This window comes from Schistocerca piceifrons, chromosome 1, assembly GCF_021461385.2.
Source record: "Schistocerca piceifrons isolate TAMUIC-IGC-003096 chromosome 1, iqSchPice1.1, whole genome shotgun sequence".
In the NCBI taxonomy this organism is placed as follows: domain Eukaryota; kingdom Metazoa; phylum Arthropoda; class Insecta; order Orthoptera; family Acrididae; genus Schistocerca; species Schistocerca piceifrons.
In genome coordinates, this window is record NC_060138.1 from 709,143,461 (window position 1) to 709,168,275 (window position 24,815).

Here is a 24,815-nt window from a genome sequence, read left to right on the forward strand (position 1 = left end):
CATTTCTTTCTTCTTTTTTCCAAACTGTGTGTATGTATACAGGTGGGCTGAGAATGGTCAAGGACTTAGATGTAACAAAAATTATGGGCTTTCCCCAAAAAATAATAACTAAAGGAAATAAAAGTAAATGTTAACCATATTTGCTTTCAGTTACAGTAACCATGATTTTGTGTAATTGACTTTTAATATCTGGTTACTAAAATGTTTGGTTACTTCTGATGACCCATGTTTTGAAAAATATGTTATATCCTTTTCATTGTCAGTGTTAAACAACACAGAGGCATCATCAGTGTAAGTAATTAAATGGGAATTAGAAGGTTGTACAATATTATTTACATACTCAAGAAAAATAAATGATCCCAGTCTTGACCCCTGTGGCATGTCATTCATTACTGATTCAGTCATAGACTGACTGTTGATTTTTCTCTCCCCATTTTGATAATTTATTTGTTTATGGCTTTTTAGGTATGCAGACAGGAGTTCAAAAAATGTGAACATGCTGCTAGAGAAGTGCATGGTTGACCAGCTCAAAAACCTTTGCAAGATATAAAAATATACCCCAGTATATGTTCATCTAGCTTAAAAACTGAATTATTATAAAAACTAATCATAGGAAAGATAGATGTTAGAGTCTGTCTCACTGAAATAATCCTTAGGAAGTGCAGTCCACCCTCCTGCTGGGACCCTTAGAAGGAGGGGTGATATAGGAAACAGAGACTACTCAAAGAAGAGCAGCATGTTTTTTTATGAGTTTGTAATAGAATGTTGTGTAACACAGTGTGCTTTATAGTGTTAAGGTTTTGAGAATGTGAGAATGTAATTTCCTTGAAGAGTCTGTCGACATATCATTTTCTCCTCCATGTATCTCACAAAAAGGCCACAAAGGTAAAATTAGAGAGACTTTACTTAATAAAGAGGCTTACTATCAGTCATTCTTCCAGTTTACTATTAATGATTAGAACAACAAAAGGGGAAGTGACCATAGCAACATGAAGACACTCTGCCAAGCATTGTAAGATAGCTTGTCCAGAGAATAGATACAGGTGTTACCAATTATTTTGTACCGGTTTTTCATGCTCATGCTTCAGTAGGATATCCCAGTTGGTTTGAGAGGTACAGTAAAACAGTACACATTTTTCGAATGTGAAAATATAAGCATGTTGGAAGTCAGTAACAAAAGTGATATAGAAAAGCCTAGTGTCTTCATAATGGTGAAAGAATATTCCTAAAAGTTGGAATTAAACATTCCCATCTACATTTTGCTTTTATGTAATTTTTCAGTAGCTTCTTCTTTTTCAAAACTGTAGAAGTAGGTTAATGTTTACATATACATCTACATACACTGTTCCAAATACAAATAGAGTGGGTGAAAAATGCTTCTACATGAGCCCTGATTTCTCTTATCTTGATGGTCCTTATGTGAGATGTATATTGCTGGCAGTGGAATTGTTCTTCAGTCGGTTGCAAATGCCAGCTCTCTAAACTTTCTCAAGAGTGTTTTGCAAAAAGTATGTCTTCTTCCTTTCAGGGATTCCCATTTGAGTCCACAGAATATTTCTGTAATACTTAGGTGTTGATCAAAACCACTGGTAACAAATCCCTTCAATGTCTTCCTTTTATCCATATAGGTGGGGTCTCAAATACTCAAGCAGTATTGAAGAATGGATAATGTAAGTGTTCTGTATGTGGTCTCCTTTATAGATGAACCAACCATTTGCCTTACCTATAACAAGCCTTACATGCTCCTTCCATGTCATATTGTTTTGCAACTTCAAACCTAGATATTTAATTAAAGTCAGTGTTTAGGCAGCACACTATTGATACTGTATTTGAACATTACAGGAGTAATTGACTGTTCATCTGCATTAGCTTACATTGTTCCCTGTTCTGTACAAGCTGCAATTCATCACACCAAGTACAAATTCTGTCTGAATCATTATGTATCCTCCTACAACATAACATGACAGAAAATTGAATAAAAATGATAAAATATTACAGAAATAACATCTGAAAATACTTATACAATATTTGTTCATGGTTTTTATTTTGCAAACTTGTTAATTATCTCATCACATTCAATAATCTGATCAAGGTTGCTCAAAAAACGTTTTGTGAGTTTTGAGTTTCTGGGGGCCCCTAAGAGGTAAGGCCCTGCACTTGTGCCCTGTTCATTTTCCATTAAATTCACCATAGAATATGGAAGATGCTTCAGTGTAATTTCATGTGTAACATAAATCAGCAAAAATCACAGATAAATGCAACAGAAGTCAGTAAAATTCACAGACATATATTTCTGTCACACTGATAGTGAAGGTCCTTCAAGATTCACTTGAAGTTCTGAAGATGAAACTATGCTTTGAAATGTACAAAGTCTGTGAAAGTATTCTGCCAAGAATACTGAAGTTCTGTGGCAATCAACTGAGATAGTTGTAAATGCTTTTGACAGCATCATGACATTATACAACGTCATAATAATCAATGATGGCGGACAATAAGCAACAAATTGGAAACCTCTCTGCTGAAGAAAATTGGATAAGCAGGTAAATTATTGTGAAGACTCTTTTAGAGATTTTTATGTTGTTAATGGCAAATCAATGAAAGCAGAAGGAAATGTGCAGGATGAAGGCTAATTGCATGGCTAAGAAACATCTTATTTTGTCTCTTGAGACAAAGCTGTTGCTTTGTGTCAATAAATATTAAATCTATTAATTGTTTTGTGGTAGCCCATGATGATTGTGGGCATAATGTTCATTTTCCAGAATATCTTTGTGTCATTATAGCAGAGATATAAAATCTGACTCCATACAATTACAGAATCTACTGAAATATGCTACAAAAAAGGACTGTTGAAACCTCAGATATGGAAGAAAAAGGTGGGATTGCAGAAACTGGATGTGAAACTGTTGCTGAAACTGATGACATTGTATGGAGTTGACATTGTATGGAGATGACATGAAGAGATTGTTTATGATTGATTCTCCAGATAGATGTGCATGAATTAAGAGAGACAATTGGGGCATTGTGGACCATCATAATGTGCTAGGCAAGGAGGATTTAGGAATCTACTGAGAAGTAGGAGAGGAGAGAGGTTTTTGTATCAGCAGTAATGGCAAATGTGGAGTCATACTACTATCTGTCACAAAACTGGGATGGCACAGTGTGAATGAAAGATACATGAAATGAAAAGAGAAATCCAGTGTTGGAACATGTAAGGATTAAGATGAAAATGACTGGAGGGAAGAGTACAGCCAAGTGTCATAGGAACAATTAAAGAGGGTTTTAAGGTAATCCACATTTTATCATTGTCATTAACTGTTGCTCTCTTCCATACATATTCATATGGCGGATACATTTCTTTTTAGTAGGTATTATACTTTGTCTATTTCATACAGACATGTGGCATATGTCGGTAAGCATTGCCCAGTTGAAAAATGGCAAAACGATTGTGTTGCATGAGAATTAATGCATGACGACACAGGATACGTGAGCTGTACCATTGTGTCATCACTAACAGCCGTGACCTGAAGTCCTACCTGAGGTTCTCCTGGAGTAAGATCATTGTGCCTCTCAAAAACATTGGAAGAATGGGACCTCTTCAGGAAGGCACCACACTCAACAATAATGGCTATCTAGGGTCGTGCAGAACTATGATTCATCACTGAAGCCAATGCAGGACATTCATCAGCAGTACATGCTGCCTGTTCATGGTGCCACTCCAAACTCAACCATTTGTTTTGTGGTGTCAACAGCAGCCTAACAATGACATGATAATTCCCTAGTCTGACTGTTGCTAGTCTCTGACCAATGACATACGATAACACAGAAGGTTGCATGGAGCCCGTTACTGGTTCCTGGATGGCAAGTGCAGCTGTGAAGGGGTTTTGATGTTCTTGGTGCAGAATATGGTGATCCTCTGTTGTGGTGGTCAGATATGTTCAGCCAGAATCTTGACAAGCATGTCTGCCCTCATGTTCCATTGAAGTCAAACTTTTTGAGCCACTCTCACACTCCAGTGCCCCACAAATTTAGATATTGCACAATTTGACTACAATGAGGCCCTCTAAAACTCCTATCAGATGCTGATAAAACACTCTCACACAATTACATGGTACCTTCATGTCCTTCACAATGATCCACCAACATCTGACATAGATTATGCCCCTTATATACCATATCAGTCCTAAATGTGAACAACACTAATGCGCTCTGTTGGCCATTCTGTCTGCCACAGAGAATTGCAATTCTAGTCAAAATACCCACCAATGGTGTGTATGTGTATGAAGTTGCACTGAAACCTGATCATATGTTCTGGGAACCTTGCTTTTTGATCAGGCAATATATTCAGTGACAAACTGTCTATTGGCTTCTATCTCAAGTTCTTTGGTGAAAATTTCTTTGATGATTTTTCTTAAGTTTCACAAGCACCACTGGGTGGTATTGTCAAAGCTTCACCCTCCATTGCTGCTAGCTGACTGAAATGGAACTTGCGGCTACAGATCTTATGTATCTGTTGTACCAATGTCTGAGGGCTTCTCCCCATCCTTGCTGCCTGCAACACTCATGCACTGCAGCACAGGAATCCAGGATCCATTCACCATATCAGTTTCTCTTGCTGAAGCTCTTATCACATTTATGGATATTATGGCTTCTCTGAAGAAGTGGTTGTGGTAGTTCTCAACAGCAAGAAATTCTGTGTTGGCAAATTTTATTATGTGATCAGCGCCACATGTGCATGCTCTGCCATGGGTGACTACTCCACCTGTCCCAACCTAAAATATGGTTTATATTCAGTGACCCTGGTGTTATGGATTTCCAATCAATCCAACATAGATTTTCCCACATGTACAGATATATGATACATTTCCAACACTGTAAGTTGGTCCCTTTTGCTCTTTGCAAATCTGCTACACCCTTTGATCTTCTTGGTTGTAATGAGTTTTTATGCCATGTTGGCACAATATACAGCCAGTTTTGTCTGTGACCATGAAATGTATGGCAGAGAAGCCATCCTGACTTTTCTTCTTCCAACATGGCACTTCCCTGAGTGATACATTTTGCAACACTTCTTACGCAAATGGTTGAGTACCCATTACTCCTCAGAATGCTTTTTAGGTGTTGCATTGTCTGAGGCACTGTGGCTGACATAATACTTGTCTTTGAATCATTGAGAGTCATCCCCTTTCTTTCTGGCTTAGCTGATGGTTTGTCAGTTTGTGTCAGTTTTTGATACATGCTGTGTCCCATGTTTTCCCCTTTCCTCATAACCAGCACATCTAGTTGGTCATTTACTACCTCCATAGTAAATTGTATGTGGCATGGAGACTGTTCAGAAGTAAAGGAAGTCACCAAGCCATTCCTAATTACAACCCCATACAACAAAGTTGTCACTAATGTGCCTGTACCACACCTTATGTTTACAAGATTCGAAGTCCAGAGCATGTCTTTCAAAACGTTACTTGAAGAAATTGGCCCACTGGACTGAGTGGATTACCCATGGTGACACCTTCCAACTGTTTATAGAAATCAACATTCCAAATGAAATAGCTTGTGGTAAGACGTTCATGAAAGACCCTGGTGATGTCATCCAGGAAAAGGGAATTCATAGTCTCCATGGAATCACTGAATGCCACTTTTGTAAACAAAGAAACAATGTCAAAGCTGGCCAAACATTGCTTGGTCCAATTTGACTTTCTTCAGTTTCTCAGTGAAATGTCCCAAATTCTTTATGTATGTGTCAGTATTTCTTATGTGTAGTTGAAGTAGAGAGGTCTAGTGTTCCACCAATTTATACATCAGTGAGTCAGGAGTTTTTATCATCCGTCTTAATGCAACATAATCCATACAGCCAAGATAATATGACTTCTGTGACATACAGCATTCTATATAGGTCTGCCAAGAGAGAAGCCACCTTGATTAATTGAGTCATATACCCTGTGATCTGCTGCATTGGATCTATGCCTTCAGTACATTGTCGAATCTAATAGGTCCCAAATCTTTTCCTCATAATCTTTGGTCTTCATTTTAAGTAACATTTTCTTGGCAGGCACTACTAATGTATCCTTGTAGCTGTTAAGGCTCATGATAGCTTGCAACACTTCTTTTTTAAGGTTTAAAGCTGGTAGTTTTGCTCAACACAATACCCTGACTGTTTCATATAACGTTTTCTCAGATTTTTCACAAGGAATGACCTGGACGGCCACTTTGATATTAGCAATGATTTTCTCAATAGGTAAAGTTCTGGGGACAATACCAAAATTCCCTCCATTTTGAGGAACAGACAGTCCCTCTGATGTCAGTGGTCATTCACTGAGGTTGACCACTGTGTGTGATATGATTCAGATTCAGATTCTTTATTAGTCATTCAGCATTGTTACATGCAATAGACTTCGTCAGTTCACTTAATCTATTAATTTTACAAAAAAAAATTTTACATATTTAAGTTGATATTGGGCATTTCTAAAAATTCTTCTAATGAATAGAATGGATTAGTTAACAAGAAGTTATGAACATTGTCTTTAAATAATTTGTCAGGCTTGATTGACCCATTTTTAGACAATTTGTTATATATTTTAATTGCCATATACTTATGACTATTGTTAGTTTTAGCTAATCTATTTTGTGGCAACAGCAGAGAAGTACACGTTCTTGTATAGTAGCCATGTCTTTCATTTGTTACACTTAAATTAGGTAGTTCAGCAAGTATGTAGTTAACACTGTCAAGAATATATAAATTAATTACTGTTAAAATTCTATATTTAGTGAACAATGGTTTACAATGTGTTCTATTATCTACCTTAGCCATTACTCTGATTGCTTTCTTCTGGATCACCATAATTTCATTTATTTTTCTGCTGTTTCCCCAGAGTATTAACCCATACCTTAAAACAGATTGAAAAAAGGCAAAGTACGCTGTCCTTACGTACTCAAATGTCACACAACACATCAGTCTCTTCAACAAATGTATAACTCTTGACAACCTAACCACTATGTGATCAACATGAGAGCTCCATGTTAGACTGTTGTCAAGTACAATACCTAAAAACTTTGGCTTTTGTTTTTCTATTTTTGTAGTCTTTGATAGACTGAACCACATATTCTGGGTCTTTTCTTCATTTAATAGCAGACCATTGGCATTAAACCATGATGTTGCATTTTCTTTTGCCAATTTCATATCACTTACAAGGTTATCAAGTACATGGTTTACAGATAGAAAAGTTGTGTCATCTGCATACATATATGCCTTTACATCTATATTTCCTGGTAAGTCATTTATGTGTACAAGGAAAAGAAGGGGTCCCAATTTAGATCCCTGTGGCACTCCATGTTGAACCTCGAGTATGTTTGACAGATGACTTCCTGAACTCACCACCTGGTTCCTTTTATTGAGGTATGATTTGATGAGTTTTAAACTTTTATCACATATTCCATAGTACTCAAGTTTAGAGAGCAGAAGTGAGTGGTCAACACAGTCAAAAGCTTTGCTCAGATCACATAAGGTTACCTGTGCGTGCCCATGGTCCTCAAATGCTCTTAGAATGTTTCTGACTAAGAGCTCTATGGCATGTATAGCTGACCTTCCTTTTCTGTAACCAAACTGTGATGCACTTAACATACCATTTAGTTCTAGGTACTCATACATCTGCTTATATATTATGCCTTCAAAGACTTTTCCTAGTACTGGAATTAGTGCAATTGGTCTGTAGTTTGCAGGATCTGATTTGACACCCTTCTTAAAGACTGGAGTTACTTTGGATAGTTTGAGAGGATCAGGAAAAAACCCTTCTATGAGACACTGGTTTATAGAATATGTTAGTGGTGCTGCAATGTAATGTATGATTTCTTTCAATAGATTGTTTGACATATTAAAAATATCTGTACTGTATGAATTTTTCATTTCTTTGACTATTTTAAGAACTTCATGTTGGCATACCTCTTTGAAGTGTTTTAATGATGATCTGGCCCTATTATGATTTAGGTTTGCTCTCTTCAGATAATCTATACATGTTACATTGGGTTTACCGATCAGCTTTTTCATATCATCAGCACAGCTTACAAAATATTTATTGAATGTATCTGCTGGTATTGGGACTGTCTTGTTGAAGTTTCTGACTTCACCTTTAACAGTATTAATTACTGACCAGGCTGCTTTGCATTGGTTTTTACTATTTTTTATGTAATTTGTGTTGTATCTTAGTTTCGCTAATTGCAACTCTTTCTTATACAGTTTCTTAGTGATTTTTTCGAGATCCTTAATTTCATTAGAACTGTTTACTTTGGCAAGGTGCTTCAACAGCAGTAGCTAATTTTTTAGATTCTCCAGTTCTTTGGTGTACCAAAATTTACCTTTTCTTGTTTTATGGCATTTCTTTTGAAGAAGATGGGCTTTTAAAATACCTGTTAAGTAATTGTGGAATGTTTCATAAACTGTTTGGGCACTGGAATCAAAGTTTTGAAATAATTTGTCCCAGTTTGTTATGCTCAACTGGTGTGTTAGTTTTATGAGATTGTGTTTTGTTAATATTAAGGTATTAGATTTTGTTAACTTTTGTCCAGCCTTGCTCTCATCCCCTTTTATAAAATGTCTTAACTTTACTGTTAACATGGAGTGGTCTGAGAAAACAAACTCCTTTACCTTGGTGGAGTACATATCACGAGCACAGTTGACAAAAGCATTATCCAAGCACGCTTGTAGTCTTGTTGGTTCTGAATTTACATGATGGAAGTTGTGTTGCCTTAGCATATTCAGTAACTTATTTACACTGGGTTTGTTACATGTTATATCAAAGCTTGAATTAAAGTCTCCCCCAATTACAGTTACATACTGTTTCCATTTCGTTATGTAGCAGAGTACACTGTCTAAATTATCTAAAAAAGTTTTATCATCTGAGTCAGGGGAATGGTAGATACATACTATGATAAGTTTCATTATATCACTTATGATCCCGGTAATTTCAAAGTCTTTCTCTACACATGCCCAACTAAGATCTAGTTCTCTACACTCTATTTCATTTGAAACATAGATAACAGTACCACCATTACGGTACTGAGATCTGCAAAAACTGTTTCCATATTTATAACCTTCTGGTACATAGTATTGTATTTGTTCTGGTTTAAGCCAATGTTCTGATAGACATAAGAAAGAATACTTATTCTGTGGCAATGACTCATCCAGAATTTCAACTTTATTTTCAAGACCCTGAATGTTTAAAAATAGGATGTTGTTGTGGCTTATCTGTGAGTTAGCAGGCTGGTTTTTCACATTTTTATTTTCTTCTTGGCTTGAGACCATAAAAAATTATCACTGAATGACACAGATGTATTTTTCCTTTGGCTCCTCCTTAAGCATTGCTGTGTTGCTGCTCCAGTCGTTGTTGGTTCTGTTACTGCTGCTGCTTCTGCTGATAATGATGGTGCTGCTGCTGTTTCACTTATTTCTGGTGTTTGTTGTTCCATAACTGCTGTGCCTTTCTGTGAATTATTAACATTTGGAGTGTTCACTTGCATTAATAAAATTTCACATTTGTCTTGGAGAGGTGTAGCTTCACTGATAGCAGATTTCACATTGGATTCTACAGGATACACACACTTCCTGTCCATGAGAGGTATGACTTTTCTATCATCACACTGCACATTTGAGATTTTATTTACAAGTTCTAAAATTTTGGTTACTATTACGTTTTTTCCAAGTACATTTAGATGGGAACCATGTGTTGTGTGAAATCTTTTCCCTAAATTGCTGATGTTCACAAATGTTACATTTTCAAACCGCTTGCAAATATTTTGCATCTCTTTATTTGCTGTTTCAATTTCTTTATTTACACAGGACCATTCTATCAAGTCGTAACGGTGTGGCACTGAAAAAACAATAACATTTGTTCCTCTCAGCTCAAACAGTTTTCTTTTTAGCGAGATTAAGAGATCGTTTTTTTCGTTCCTAGCTATATCATTTGATCCCGCCAGGAAGATGGAAAAGTCCTTTTTGCTCAATGAGGAAATTTTTTCTTGACTCATTGACGTAGCAGCACTGAATTTTGCTCCTGGTTTTATTGTACAGTTAAAACTAAAATTCTGACTACTTGCACGCTGAAATTCAGCGGCTGTATTTCGTCCTTGGCTGTCGGCATACAGTTCAATTTTACCGGTACTTGCTGTTCCAAGATTCCCTGTTTCCTGCCTATCTTTGCAGTAAGCGAAGTCTTGTTTGGCTCTATTTATTGTGTCTTTTTTGCTAACACATGTCGATATTGTCTCAGTAGAGCAGCTTAGCGGTGGAAGATTTTTCGTGAGCACTTTCGCATATGATCTTTTACTTAACTGCTGCTGTATACCATGTTTTACCTTATTCACAAAGTCATTTGGTTTTCCACATGGTACACTCGCACTGTTAACTTCACTTTCACAATCCGTAGTCGAAAGAGCTTGAAAGTAATTTTCGTTCACTATATTTATGTTTCTTTCACCGTTTTCTGTATCTTGTATTATCTGTTTGCGTCTTTTGTACTTCACTTACGTCCAATTCTCCAACATATTCGTACTTTCATGGCGCGAGTTTTTCATGTTCAGTTCACTGTTTTCTTCTTTAAGTTTCTTGATATCCATCTTCAAGGAACTGATAATAAATTGTAAACTTGACACCCGTTCGCTGAGCTTTGTAATTTCATCCTTACAACTGTCACAATTTTTCTTTTTCACGGCAAAATTCACACTTTTTCTCGGACACGCACAACGAATTTTTACACTAGCTGCCATCTTGTACACTAAAGGAATCAATTTGCAAATCTTGCAAATTTTTTCTTCTGTTGCTTGATGCTACAGTCAAGTTTGTTCTGCATGCTCTTGTGAGTGAAGCTGTCAACCATATCCTAGTTGTCTCAGTTCATGCTGCCACTTATTTGATATAAACTGTCCAAAAGTAGCTCATCTGTTCTTGCCAAATCTCTCCGTGTTGTATGAATTCACTCACGAAGGAAAGCTCGTACATATGATGTGTCTGTGTGGTGTAACAAATCTTTCCATGTCTCTTAAGATTGTTAATGAATTTTCTTATGGCTATCAGACTCAAGTTAGACAGCTTTACTGAGAGAACGTGCTTAATTACAAAATAAACCTGACATGTGACTAATACGAAGGTGTGTCTTTTATATTTTTCAAATATTAAAGTTATTCAGTTGAAAAAGTCACTTTGAAATAATAACAGTGCATGTCAAATTACTTTTTTATTGTCCCTTTAGCATGTAACACACTTCCCAAGCAATGCATAAACTCATCCAATTGTGTGGCAGTAGTGAAGCTTGCTTCACAGTCATAATGAATTGTTACATTGCATTTCCATATTAATTAAACATGTTACAATGGGTCACAAAAGACTTTTCATTTGTGTTCTACCATCAGTATGTTTCTCCATGAAAGTTGCATATTCATGAACATGGTACTGTTTCAACCATAAATCTCAAATTTAGTCCCGTACGCTTTCCTGCAAAATAACTGAATTATTCACTTTTCTCTTACAAACTGATATAACACATTTAACTCTTAATTATGCTTTCTAGAAAATTCTTCATACTACTTATCTGAGACAAAGCTGTGCATAATTGTTCCATACTGAAGCCCCACGATGACTCACTGCACATTAACTTGGCCCATGGCCAGTACTACTGCAGCATTCTTGATGTTGTATTGCAAGACAATGCTTCCTCCAGAGAAAAGGCTTGATCAGCTTCAAAAATTCCAGAAGCCAACAATAAGTAAGGAGTACAATATTGCTGCATCAAAGACTGGGTGTTATGGGCACAGGATGCATGAAAAACAGTGGTATTACAATATTATCAGTTCTCATACAATTCAAAAATTGTGTACCTCTTTTTTTCTACTTCTTGACTGTACTAGTACATGAACTTTATCTCTTTCAGGCATATTTTCATAACCTCAGCCTTTATGATACTTCAGTTGTCTTTTGTGTACACACATTGATCTGTCTATGCAAAAGGAATATTATTATACAGATTGTACATAACTAAAGTTCAGCAATGTAGGAATGGACAGATTGGAACTTCCTGTAAAGAAGACATGTCATGTTTTAGACAGGCACAACGTTCCATTTTCAAAATGCTTTAGAAAGAGAATGACTGCTCAGAATGATGTCAAATTTGAACAGTGTATTATTATTCAGGGCGCAACATCATGGAAAAAGATATGAAAATTTTACCAGTAGATTGCACCATGTCTTAATGTAAATGAATTGCAGTATGAGGGCTATGGCTTGACTTTCTCATCACACCACCCATACTGTTCAATACTGAATATGCATGACTGCACAAGTTCAGCAGTCAACATTTGTGGTACTGTGGTACTGTTAGTTAGGAAAGCCCATCCACCATGGTAAAGTTGTATCACATCAGATGGAAAAATAGGTTTTTGGTTGTCATGAGGCCAAACATTGCATAAAAAGCAAAATGACATTGGTTTTTAATTGTCCTGGGGCCAAAAACTGCATAAAAAGCAAAATGGTAACAGTTTCTAATTGTTGTGAGACTGGTGCAAGACTTCTTCAATATGCTGTCCACCATTTTCTGCCACAAGCTGAAACTAAGAAACAGCATGTTCCACAGCAGATGGGAATATCTCGAGGCCATGTTCAGAATGTGTTACACAATGCATGCCTTTAGTTCAGCTACTTTTATTGTTGTAGTACTGAACACAACATCTTTCAGATAACCCCACTGTCAGAAGTCACACAGATTAAGATCAGGTGATGTTGATGGCCAGGATGCAGAGAAATGATGGCTGATAATTCTAGAACTTTTGAAATGCCTCTGTAGCAACTGCTTTACTGGCTGTGGAACATGCAGACGTATGTCATCTTGCATAAAAATGATCCTATGCACACATTCATGCTTTTGAGCAGTTGGAATGACATTGCTGCATGAAAGATTCATAACACTTACCGGTGATGACACAGGTAACAGGACCTGCAGGACTCATCTCCTGAAAGAAATACAGCCCTATGATAAATGGTGTCCTCAACTTGCACCACACAGCTGCATTTACAGAAAGGAGTGGTACCAGTTGATGTGTGTGTGTGTGTGTGTGTGTGTGTGTGTGTGTGTGTGTGTGTGTGTGTGTGTGTATGTGTGTGTGTGTGTGTGGATTTTCTGTTGCCCATATTCCACAATTCTAGACATTAACATGCCCTTGGAGATGGAAATGGGCTTCATCTGTCCACAGAACATTCCATCACCATTGATTGTACATTTCCATATAGGCAAGAAATTCCTGAGTGAACATTTGTCCATCAAGCAGGTCAGTGGAAAACAACTCCTAAACATGGGTAACTTTGTATGGAAAGTGATGCAGGATATTTCATAGGATGTTATGCCCCTTGACCGCAGGCACATCCAACATTTGGGCAGTTCCCTGTGCACTGCATTTTTGCACACCATTGCTTGACACCTCCTACAGTGTTGTGGCCACATCTTTGACAGATGTCATATCAACCGCTTTCCTCCCTCTGCCACATTACACTTCACAAGAATTGTCTTTCTTAACTTTTTAATCTTTTCTCCAGATGCTTAGCAGGTACTGAACATTTTGTAACCTCTTCTCAAACCTTTGAGCATCCAGAAATTCTGCAGGGCTACTGGTGCACAGCCACCATTCTCATAAAAGAGCTTTACTAGCAGTGCATGATCCTTCATGGAGACAGTCATGTTACTGCCTCAGACAGAAACTGAGGAACAGCCATATGCTGCATTTTGTTGGTTGCATATTCTGACACATAATGCACCCTCTATTGGTCAAATTTTCATTAATTTTTTCCCATGATGTTTCCCTCTGTATCAATAATATGCTATTCATATTTGACATCACTCTAAGCAGTGGTTCTCTTTCTACAGCATTTTGAAAATGGAACTGTAATTATGGACACCCTGTATCTATAACTGCTGCTCAGTACATAGAAGAAATTAAAAGAATGTAAACTTCCATTAAACTAGAACCTAGTTAGTTGCAAACTCTTTCCCTAACATGGTACAGCATCTTAAAAATTTATACATGTACAGCAAACAACATGTCCTCAAGTTGAAGTACATTAACTACCATGACATAAAAAAATTGATAAAAATTTATTTATGTTGGGGTAATGTAAGACAGCCAGAAAAATTTGTATTAAAAAATTTGAAAAAATAAGTTTCTAATATAAGAAAATACAAGATTTTGATTAGTTACCTGCAACAAAAACCTTTTACTTGTACTTTTCTGTGCAACAGTTTGAACAGTGTCCACACTCGCTGATAGGTGGCTGTAGCAGCTGATTTTAACACTTCATTTCTGCTGATAATCCAAATTGAGCATGACAGGCATTAATAGTTGCTTCATGGCAGGAGGCAATAGCTGTTGTTTTTGGTTGCTGGCAGCTGGTCAGCAACCAGCAGCTGCAAGAGCAGGCAGCGAAAAGTGAATGGCATGAATGCAAGCCCTACTGCACTGTTCATGCTCTGTAGAGGCAGTAGAGGCTGGGATGCCACTGGACTCTGATGCCAGAAAAACGCAAGCACGCTAACAAATAGTATGAGTCAGCATTCGTACACCGACAAAAATTGATTATGCGTAGGGCATAACATTCCTACTTTGTAAGTGCCACAATTGTAAAATGCTATAAGAAGAAAAATTCTGCAGACAGCCTACACTGCTGCTAGCATTAATAAAAATGATCCAAAATACTAAATAACTCACTTTTCATAAACATCTGACACTCCTGCAATTTGTGAGTACCATTCAGTCTTCTTGCAGGCCTACAACATGCACAGTGCATCATTGCAAACCTCTTCTCCCTCTTTTTGCATCTTCTCTTCCATGTTTACATCCTTGTAAACAAACAAAGAAGAATACACTACTTCAGCTCTGCCTATTTGACTTCACAACATGTATGCATGCATGGTTGACCTTGGCCATTCTCTCCTCTCTTTCCATTCCTTTCTATGTTTCTGTCTATAAACTGGCAAGCCATAGTTTTCTCACATATATTTGCAGTGGTAATTGTCTCTTCTCTTGTTCCCTTCAGTTGCATTTCCTCTTGACATATTCTCTATCCCATTTTCTGTGAATCTTCTTCACACCCGGTCTACAGTTTCAGTTGGTGGAAGATCATGAATTTCAAGCTGTAGCCATAGGGTTGCCCTGCATACAATATTATTTTCCTTAAAACTTACTTCAAAATACAGAGGCCTTCCTAATTTCTTTTGCCAAAATACTGAATATGATTGCTTCTTGCTTCCCAAACAACATACTTTCAAAGTTTCTTCTGACGATCTAATGAACTCTGACATTTCTCTCAAAATCTTGTTTTTGTTTTGTAACAGTCTGCTTCAGCTCTTCTGCAATAATATTCTTCATGTCCTCTGTATGAGTATCCCTTTTTAAAGTACATTCCTTATCCACTGAAGTCATTTGAATTCATACCAAAGATTTTAGCATTCAGTTAAGTATTATCACTGTCTGTGCATGTACTAGTTGTTTTGTCATTTGAGATTGCAGTATCAGTCATTCTGTATGACAAACTGAGGTCAAAACCAGATATCTCAATTATAAAACCCTTGTCTGATGTTACTTCCACCTGCAACTCTATTGTTAATGAACATTTCATAAGAATAATAGGTGCTTTTTGCATTTCATTTCATACGTCTGCATTTTTCTCTTCTTGTCTCTCCTCACATATCTTTGCCATTTCCTCTCAACCCTCCTTCAATGCAGATTTCATTTCATTCACAATTTTCTCTTGGTTTTCCTGAAACTCTGATTTAAGTTCCTCCTTTTATTCCTTCATTAATTCCTTTGCAATTTCTTTTTGACTTTCTTTTAATTCTTTTGCAAATTTGTCTTGACTTTCCATAAATGAATTGGCATCCTCTCTAGATTTCTTTCTGGGTTCTTGAGTTTTCTTTTGTGTTTTCTTCTATTGTGTTTAACAGTGCTGCTGTATCTAACTGACTGATAACTAGGAGCAACTGATGCTCAGTTTTACTACTAGTCAGGATTCACTTTCTCTCTTCCTGTTTTTGTATCTGAGGAACTGATATTTTGCTCTTGCTTAATTCCACCACTAGCTCCATGTCTCCTTTACTCACATCTTCAAAATAAGAATCTTTGAACCCTGTATTATCACACTCAATCTCCCTCTTTATCAAGCTGATTTTCCACAATCTTATCTGCTGGTTTGCTCCTTTTCCAATGACATTTTTACACTTAAGAGTCAAAAGCACAAAACACAAGCCTAACTAACTTTCTGCACACAAGATTCATCACACAGTAAATGATTCTAAAGTTTTGCCTTGAGCTGTAATTTCAAACCATTCAGAATTGCCATTATTGCAGCACTTCCAATTTTTGCTGTGTCTGTTGGTTGTTGTGTTGTGGTTTGATGCTGAAAACTGCACAACTACCTTGTGGAGATGGTCATCTCAAACCACTTCAATTGAAGAAGCTGAATATTCTTCTCATCTCAAACCACTGCAATCTGAGATGGTACAGATTCTGTTTTACCTGCAATTCTATTGGTGATGAACCACTCTTGTCACTCTCTCCACTTGCAGACACACCGCTTTATTGTTCAATACTCATTATTCCATACCACCTCCCCATTCTTCACCAAAAAAGCAATTGTCTAAAGTGATAAAATGCAAACTACATCCTGCCATAATTGTCAGATGTAATACATTTACCTTTGTCATCAGATGTGAGTTTGGCGGCTTTATTGAGAGACTATGCTTTGTCACAAAATAAATCTGACCTTGTGCCTAATCCAAACACATGTGTCTTGTATGTTTTAAATATTAAAGTTATTCAGTTGAAAAAATGGAAAATGTCACTTTGAAATAATAACAGTACGAGTCAGATAATTTTGTTTTGTTATCTCTTTAGCATGTTTCAAATTTTCCTAACAGTTCCTCAACTCATCCAGTCATGTGTAAACAGTTAAGCTCATTTCACATTCATACTGAAGTAACAGTTGCTACAATGTGTTTCCACACAAATAAAACCAGTAATCACTGATCACAGAGCCTTTTTCATTTATGTTCTAATGTCAATAGATTCTTCCATGAAAGTTACTGATTCATGAACATGATACAGTTTCAGCCAGAAATCTCAAAACTAATCCCATCTGTCTTCCCATCAAATAACTGGATTGCTCAAACACTTTTCTCCTAGTAACTGATGTAATAATTTCAAGTCTTAATTATACTTTCTAGAAAATTCGTCATACTGTTTATCCATGACATGACTGTACATGACCACTCTGTGCTGAAGCCAACAGTGGCTAATACTTCATCCACAGAACAGGTGCATTCACATTCAAAATTTTGAGAAGCCAGCAATAAATGAGGAGTACAAAATTGCTGTGTCATAATATCAAAGACAGCAGTATTCCTTATAGTGGTGGTGATTAGGAACTTTGGTGTGGCACCACAACAGAAAAAAAGGGGCAACATGCACTGAGATGACTGGCATAAGATAGACAGCATCACTCACAAGAGCATGCAAAATGAACTCAACTGCTGCACAGAGCAACAGAAGAAATAGTTCGCAAGATGTGGGAAGCAGATTGACATGTCATTTCCTGGCCTGTCATGCATAAGAGTCAACCTCAGTGAATGGTCATTGACATCAGAGGAACAGACTATCCTTCAAAATAGAGTGAATTTTGCTGTCATCCACAGAACTGTACCTATGAAGGATGTGATTGCTAACACAGAAGTGGCAATCTGGACCCTTCCTTGTGAAAAAGTGAGGAAATATCCCCTGTAACTGCCAGGGTATTGTGCCAAGCAAACCATCAGACTACAACCTGCAAAAACAAGAGTTCAAACTATCAAGAACTTTAACACTGCAAGAATATTTTAGTACTGTCTGCTGACAAGGTAAATGTGACCATTTTAATGGAGACTGAAGATTATTATCAGAAGGATTGGGACCTATTTGACCCAATGACCTGGTGAAAGCTATGCAAAGATATGAGCAATGGATTACATGGAAATAAAACAGTTAATCAAGGAATATTCTCTCTCAGGGGATCTACAGGAGTGTCTTCACATCACAGAGGTTCTGCCTCCTTGGCTGTATGGATTACCAAGAATCCACAAAGATAATATTCCACTAAGACCAATCATAAGCACTCATGGCTCACTGACATGTTGTTGTTGTTGTTGTTGTGGTCTTCAGTCCTGAGACTGGTTTGATGCAGCTCTCCATGCTACTCTATCCTGTGCAAGCTGCTTCATCTCCCAGTACCTACTGCAACCTACATCCTTCTGAATCTGCTTAGTGTATTCATCTCTTGGTCTCCCTCTACGATTTTTACCCTCCACACGGCCCTCCAATACTAAACTGGTGATCCCTTGATGCCTCAGAACATGTCCTACCAAGTGATCCCTTCTTCTGGTCAAGTTGTGCCACAAACTTCTCTTCTCCCCAATCCTATTCAATACTTCCTCATTAGTTACGTGATCTACCCATCTAATCTTCAGCATTCTTCTGTAGCACCATATTTCAAAAGCTTCTATTCTCTTCTTGTCCAAACTATTTATTGTCCATGTTTCACTTCCATACATGGCTACACTCCATACAAATACTTTCAGAAACGACTTCCTGACACTTAGATCTATACTCGATGTTAACAAATTTCTCTTCTTCAGAAACACTGTCCTTGCCATTGCCAGTCTACATTTTATATCCTCTCTACTTCGACCATCATCAGTTATTTTGCTCCCCAAATAGCAAAACTCCTTTACTACTTTAAGTGTCTCATTTCCTAATATAATTCCCTCAGCATCACCCGACTTAATTCGATTACATTCCATTATCCTCGTTTTGCTTTTGTTGATGTTCATCTTATATCCTCCTTTCAAGACACTGTCCATTCCATTCAGCTGCTCTTCCAAGTCCTTTGCTGTCCTCTGTCAGAATTACAATGTCGTCAGCGAACCTCAAAGTTTTTATTTCTTCTCCATGGATTTTAATACCTACTCCGAATTTTTCTTTTGTTTCCTTTAATGCTTGCTCAATATACAGACTGAATAACATCTGGGAGAGGCTACAACCCTATCTTACTCCCTTCCCAACCACTGCTTCCCTTTCATGTCCCTCGACTCTTATAACTGCCATCTGGTTTCTGTACAAATTGTAAATAGCCTTTTGCTCCCAGTATTTTACCCCTGCCACCTTTAGAATTTGAAAGAGAGTATTTCAGTCAACATTGTCAAAAGGTTTCTCTAAGTCTACAAATGCTAGAAACGTACGTTTGCCTTTCCTTGATCTTTCTTCTAAGGTAAGTCGTAAGGTCAGTATTGCCTCATGTGTTCCAGTATTTCTACGGAATCCAAACTGATCTTCCCTGAGGTCAGCTTCTCCTAGTTTTTCCATTCATCTGTAAAGAATTCATGTTAGTATTTTGCAGCTGTGGCTTATTAAACTGATTGTTCGGTAATGTTCACATCTGTCAACACCTGCTTTCTTTGGGATTGGAATTATTATATTCTTCTTGAAGTCTGAGGGTATTTCGCCTGTTTCATACATCTTGCTCACCAGATGGTAGAGTTTAGTCAGGACTGGCTCTCCCAAGGCCGTCAGTAGTTCCAACGGAATGTTGTCTACTCCGGGGGCCTTGTTTCGACTCAGGTCTTTCAGTGCTCTGTCAAACTCTTCACGCAGTATCGTATCTCCCATTTCATCTTCATCTACATCCTCTTCCATTTCCATAATATTGTCCTCAAGTACATTGCTCTTGTATAGACCCTCTATATACTCCTTCCACCTTTCTGCTTTCCCTTCTTTGCTTAGAACTGGGTTTCCATCTGAGCTCTTGATGTTCATACAAGTGGTTCTCTTATCTCCAAAGGTCTCTTTAATTTTCCTGTAGGCTCAAAACAGTTCAAATGGCTCTGAGCACTATGGGACTTAACATCTGTGGTCATCAGTCCCCTAGAACTTAGAACTACTTAAACCTAACTAACCTAAGGACATCACACACATCCATGCCCGAGGCAGGATTCGAACCTGCGACCATAGCAGTCGCGCGGTTCCGGACTGTGCACCTAGTGTCCTGTAGGCAGTATCTATCTTACCCCTAGTGAGATAAGCCTCTACATCCTTACATTTGTGCTCTAGCCATCCCTGCTTAGCCATTTTGCACTTCCTGTCGATCTCATTTTTGAGACGTTTGTACTCCTTTTTGCCTGCTTCATTTACTGCATTTTTATATTTTCTCCTTTCATCAATTAAATTCAATATTTCTTCTGTTACCCAAGGATTTCTACTAGCCCTCATCTCACTGACATATAAACTAGAAAAACATTTGGCCTCTGCTTCAGCCACATGTGGGAAAGACTGATACATATGTAAAGGACACTCAACATTTCATTGAAGCTGATGAAACTGCAACTGGAGCAAACGACATCTTGGTTAAGTTTGATGCTGTTTCTGTGTGTACAAAAGTGCCACTCATTTATATTCCACAGAGTATTGCTTCCATTTTCTTTCATGACATAACCAAGTTCTTTCATGCATGTCTTACTGTGAGCTATTTCATGTGGAATGCCAATTTCTATGAACAGCCGGAAGGCATCACCGTGGTCAATCCACTCAGTCCAGTGGTGGCCATGTTCTTCATGTACCATTTCAAAACACAGGCACAGGCACTAGACTTAGAACATTGTAAACCTAAGGTGTAGCACAGACAGATTAATGACACTTTTGTTGTGTGAAGCCTTGGTAAGAAACAGCTCACTGAATTCCTTAGACATCTGATCTGCCTCCAAGCCAACACAGAATTTACTATGGAGGTAGAAAAAGACCAACAGCTACCCTTTTTAGATATTCTGGTTATGGGAAATGGGGAGAACCTGGGATACAGCATCTATTGAAAACTGACACACAGGGACCAATACCCACACAGATTGGCAAGCCATTGCCCAAGCCAGCAAAGAGAGATAATTAATAAGTTCATAATGCATGCAAGACAAATGTATGAGCCACAGTACCTCGGATGTGAGATGCAACACTTTGAAACCATTCTGAGGAGTAATAGGTACTCAACGAGTTGCATAAAAAGCATCACAAAATCTGACACTCAGCAAAGTGATGCATTGGGAGAAGCAGTGTCAGGTGTGGCCTTTCTGCCACACATCCCTAGAATGATGGACAGATTCAGTCCTATATTGTTTAAATATGACATAAATACTATTTAAAAAGTGGTCAATAAGGTGACAGATTGTCTCAGATCAGTAAAGCACAAAAGGAACTAACTTACAATGTTGGGAATATACTGTGTATCCTGTACACAAAGGAAAGTCTGTGTTAGAAGCAGCTGGACAATCCATCAACACTAGGATCACTGAATGTAAATGGTATTTGAGATTGGGGAATGTGGAGAAACCAACCTTGGATGGGCACACACTGTGTGAGACCGACCACATAATAAAAGTTTCCAGAACGGGATTTGCCCTTGAATATTGGCATGACAGGTACAAGAATTCGAGAATCAAGGAATTTGAGAATTTTATTCACCATAGATCATTTTACAATGACATTGGCTTTGCCATACAGGATGTAGTAGTAGAAACATAATAACAAAATAAACTAACTTCATTACACTATAGTATATATTTAAAGCATGGCAGTGTAACAGATTACATCACAATAATTTCTAAAAGTTAATGCAATAAGCTATACTATAATATACTATAGTGTAGTAAAGTATACCTTGTACATAGTGTATTGTATACACAATGTAATTACACACAACTTAACCAAAGCATACAACAATATGTTTAACTACAAAAAACTTTGAAATGCGAATATGCTCCTCAGAAATCTCAAAGAAATCTTTAATGTCATAAAATCGATGATCTGACAGCCAGAAGTACCAACTAATTTTTAAAAAATTTATATCCATAGAATTGGCAGTTTATTGACCATTTTGAATGAGTTTACTTTGTGGGAATTTCCTGTTCTTGCTAATATTTCAGAATTCATTGCCAGAGGGGAAATACATGAACATAACACCAGAGCTAAGGGTAATTTAGACGCACCATTATGTCTAAATTACCCTTAGCTCTGGTGTTATGTTCATGTATTTCCCCTCTGGCAATGAACTCTGAAATATTATTTTTAATATAGAGTACAGACACATAAATGTATAAATTTATAATTGTGAGTATTCTGAGCCTGGAAAAAAAAGAGGATGACAGTGCTCCCTATGACCTCTTTTGCATATTATGTGTAAGACTTTTTTTGTAATTTCAAAATGTTCTTGATGTGAGGGGAGTGCACCCATATAATCAGACCATACAAAATATGTGACTGTAATAGCCCAAAGTATGTCACTCTAAGGCACTCCAAGCTCACTACCTCCCCTTAGTTTCAAGTAAGATATGTCACCCGAGATTTTTTTTCACATATGTGATTGGCATATTCTTCTCAATAGAGTTTTGAGTCTTTCTGTTCCTTATGCAGTAATAGTAATTTCCTGGGAATATTTTTTAAAAGTGGAATGTCTGTCACTAAACATATTGTGTGTATGAGAGCTCATCTATATTTTTCTTTTTTTCTTTTCCAGTGATCTCACAACAGAACAATGCAATTTCAATAATGCAGTCATTAGGTTCACTCTAAAAAAGCAGTAGCATATTTACAATGAGTGGAACTTTCTTGGGTGAGACATTTGTCCTGCTCTCTCAAATACCATCTCTCAGTGAATACCCACAGATAACCGTGCCGCAGCAGCTTTTAAGATTAACGCGGCCAATATCAACTGGTACAGTATTGTTTTACCATTGCTGTTTAAGCAAATTCTTCATATTCTTGGTACAAATGTGAGAAGTTAAACTCAGACATAAATCTAAAAAGCCTCAATTGCATAAGTAACAGAAAATCAAGTTTTTAAAATTTTTGAAATTTACATGTATAATTTTTAGTATCAGTTGTGCCATCAGTGAGCAGTTTAAATATATTAAGCACGTGAACAAAAGACAACTTTATTTAAAAATTCTCCTCTTACTTATTTTAAGCAGGATTTGTAAACAAAATTATCTGTCAATTATATCTACTTGAGTCATATAGTTCCTTCTCCATTTTTTCAGGGAGTTATTCATTTCAGGCTCTAAAAGGCTGTAAAAGTGAGAAGATAAAGAAATTTATGAAGAAGGAGAAGCTAAAACTCAAACAATGAAACCTCATTAAAAAGGCTAACAGAGTTATAGTGTTGATACACTGGTAACTGACCTCAGTACATGAAATCTGTAGCTCAGAAATGAATAACATATGATGCTATGTGGTTCATTTTGTCTAGTATTTTATATTGCTGCAAGAGTGCGAGAAGTTACTATTGTTGTAAGCTTTGAAGAACAGTTGTTATCAACACCAAATTTTGTGAAGATTTTGTGTTCAGTACACAATACACTGATAAACTAGTGACTGACCTCAAGATATGAACATCTATTGCTCCAGAAATGAATTACAAATGCCACAATGTGGTTCATTCAGTCAACTATTTCTTAGTGCTGCAAGAGTGCTGGAAGTTATTACTGTTGTAAGTTTTGAAGAACAATTGTTCCCAACACCAAATTGTGTGAATATGTTACTTTCAGTACAAGACATTTTTGTGGAACACAGTGTATGAGATGATACTCCAATTCAGTATTATTGTGTGATGAAAGCACAAAGGTGCTTCTTAATGTGATATTTATAATACATTTTGTATTTTTTACAAATTTTAACAATTCTTGTACATAAATAAAAAAATTTTCACCAGAAGTATACTTGTCGAACCAGATGCTTTCTATTATCTAGTACTGTAAAAATCTGAACTTGAAAGAAATATCACTTTCAGGCAAATATTAAATATCTCCTGAGATGAAAAATGCATCATTATTCAGCTTCCATGAACTTTAATGAAATACAAGTTCTTAATGTTTGTATTTCTCTGTAGAACAACCATTTAGTTGAATATCTTACCAAGATCAGTTAGTTATACTTTTGAAAATACATTGCATAGCACTTGGCAGAAATTAGTATCTGTCTTAGATCAACTGAACACTTAATGGGCAGAGTGGAACTGAAACACAGGTGCTGTAGAGTACTAAAACTGCAGCTAACTCAATGACAGAACTTGTGGAGTAATGCCACCCTACAATTTGTTGTACAGTTTTAAATTTAGATCCTGAATATATTTCATAAATGTTGTCTGACAGTATAGGGAACTTAGTACAATAGGCAATTTCCACATAAACAGCTATTAGTTAAATACTAATAACATCTATTCAGTCTTGCATGAAACACAACTACAACTGTAAAGAGAATAAATCCCCAGGTCACCATGTCAATTCAAGCAGCGATTCCTTTTATAGTCAACAATAACTTCGCTCCCTTGCTGTTGCGAAGAAAATTTGTGATGTCATATCAGCCCCTCTCTAGACCTCTGGTATATGGGAGAATTTGCAGTTGACTTGTCTGTTAGTTCTTGTGAAGATGGCTGGTGCAGCTATGGGCTTCTCCTGTTCTGTGAGTGCTGCTTCAGTGTACTCTACACTGAGTGCAATGATGCAGGCTGAGTAAGTAGTACACCATCATAGGTGTATACAGGTTTGAGCTGTTCTATAGAAACCATCTCCTGCTTGCCACCCTTGCCAATTTCAAAACTGTGACTTCCTCCTGAGATTACCCTGTGGGGTCCTGATTATGGGGAAATGAGCAGTGGGCACACTGCATCATGCCTGATCCACATGTGGGTCATTTTCTGCAGGTGTTTGTGCAAAATTTCTGTCTGG

The 24,815-nt window shown here is 37.1% G+C and overlaps 1 protein-coding gene across 1 annotated transcript in view; it reads left to right on the forward strand.

Moving 5' to 3' along the window:
• Positions 1-23,802, forward strand: part of LOC124710804 (protein unc-13 homolog 4B-like) — a 145,083-nt gene extending 121,281 nt beyond the window's left edge. Inside the window, exons 11-12 of the mRNA XM_047240954.1 lie at positions 22,607-22,804; positions 23,130-23,802. Coding sequence (XP_047096910.1) covers positions 22,607-22,673 — 67 coding nt within the window. The 3' untranslated portion in view covers positions 22,674-22,804; positions 23,130-23,802. The remainder of the gene's footprint in view (positions 1-22,606; positions 22,805-23,129) is intronic.
• The last annotated feature ends 1,013 nt before the right edge of the window (positions 23,803-24,815 follow it).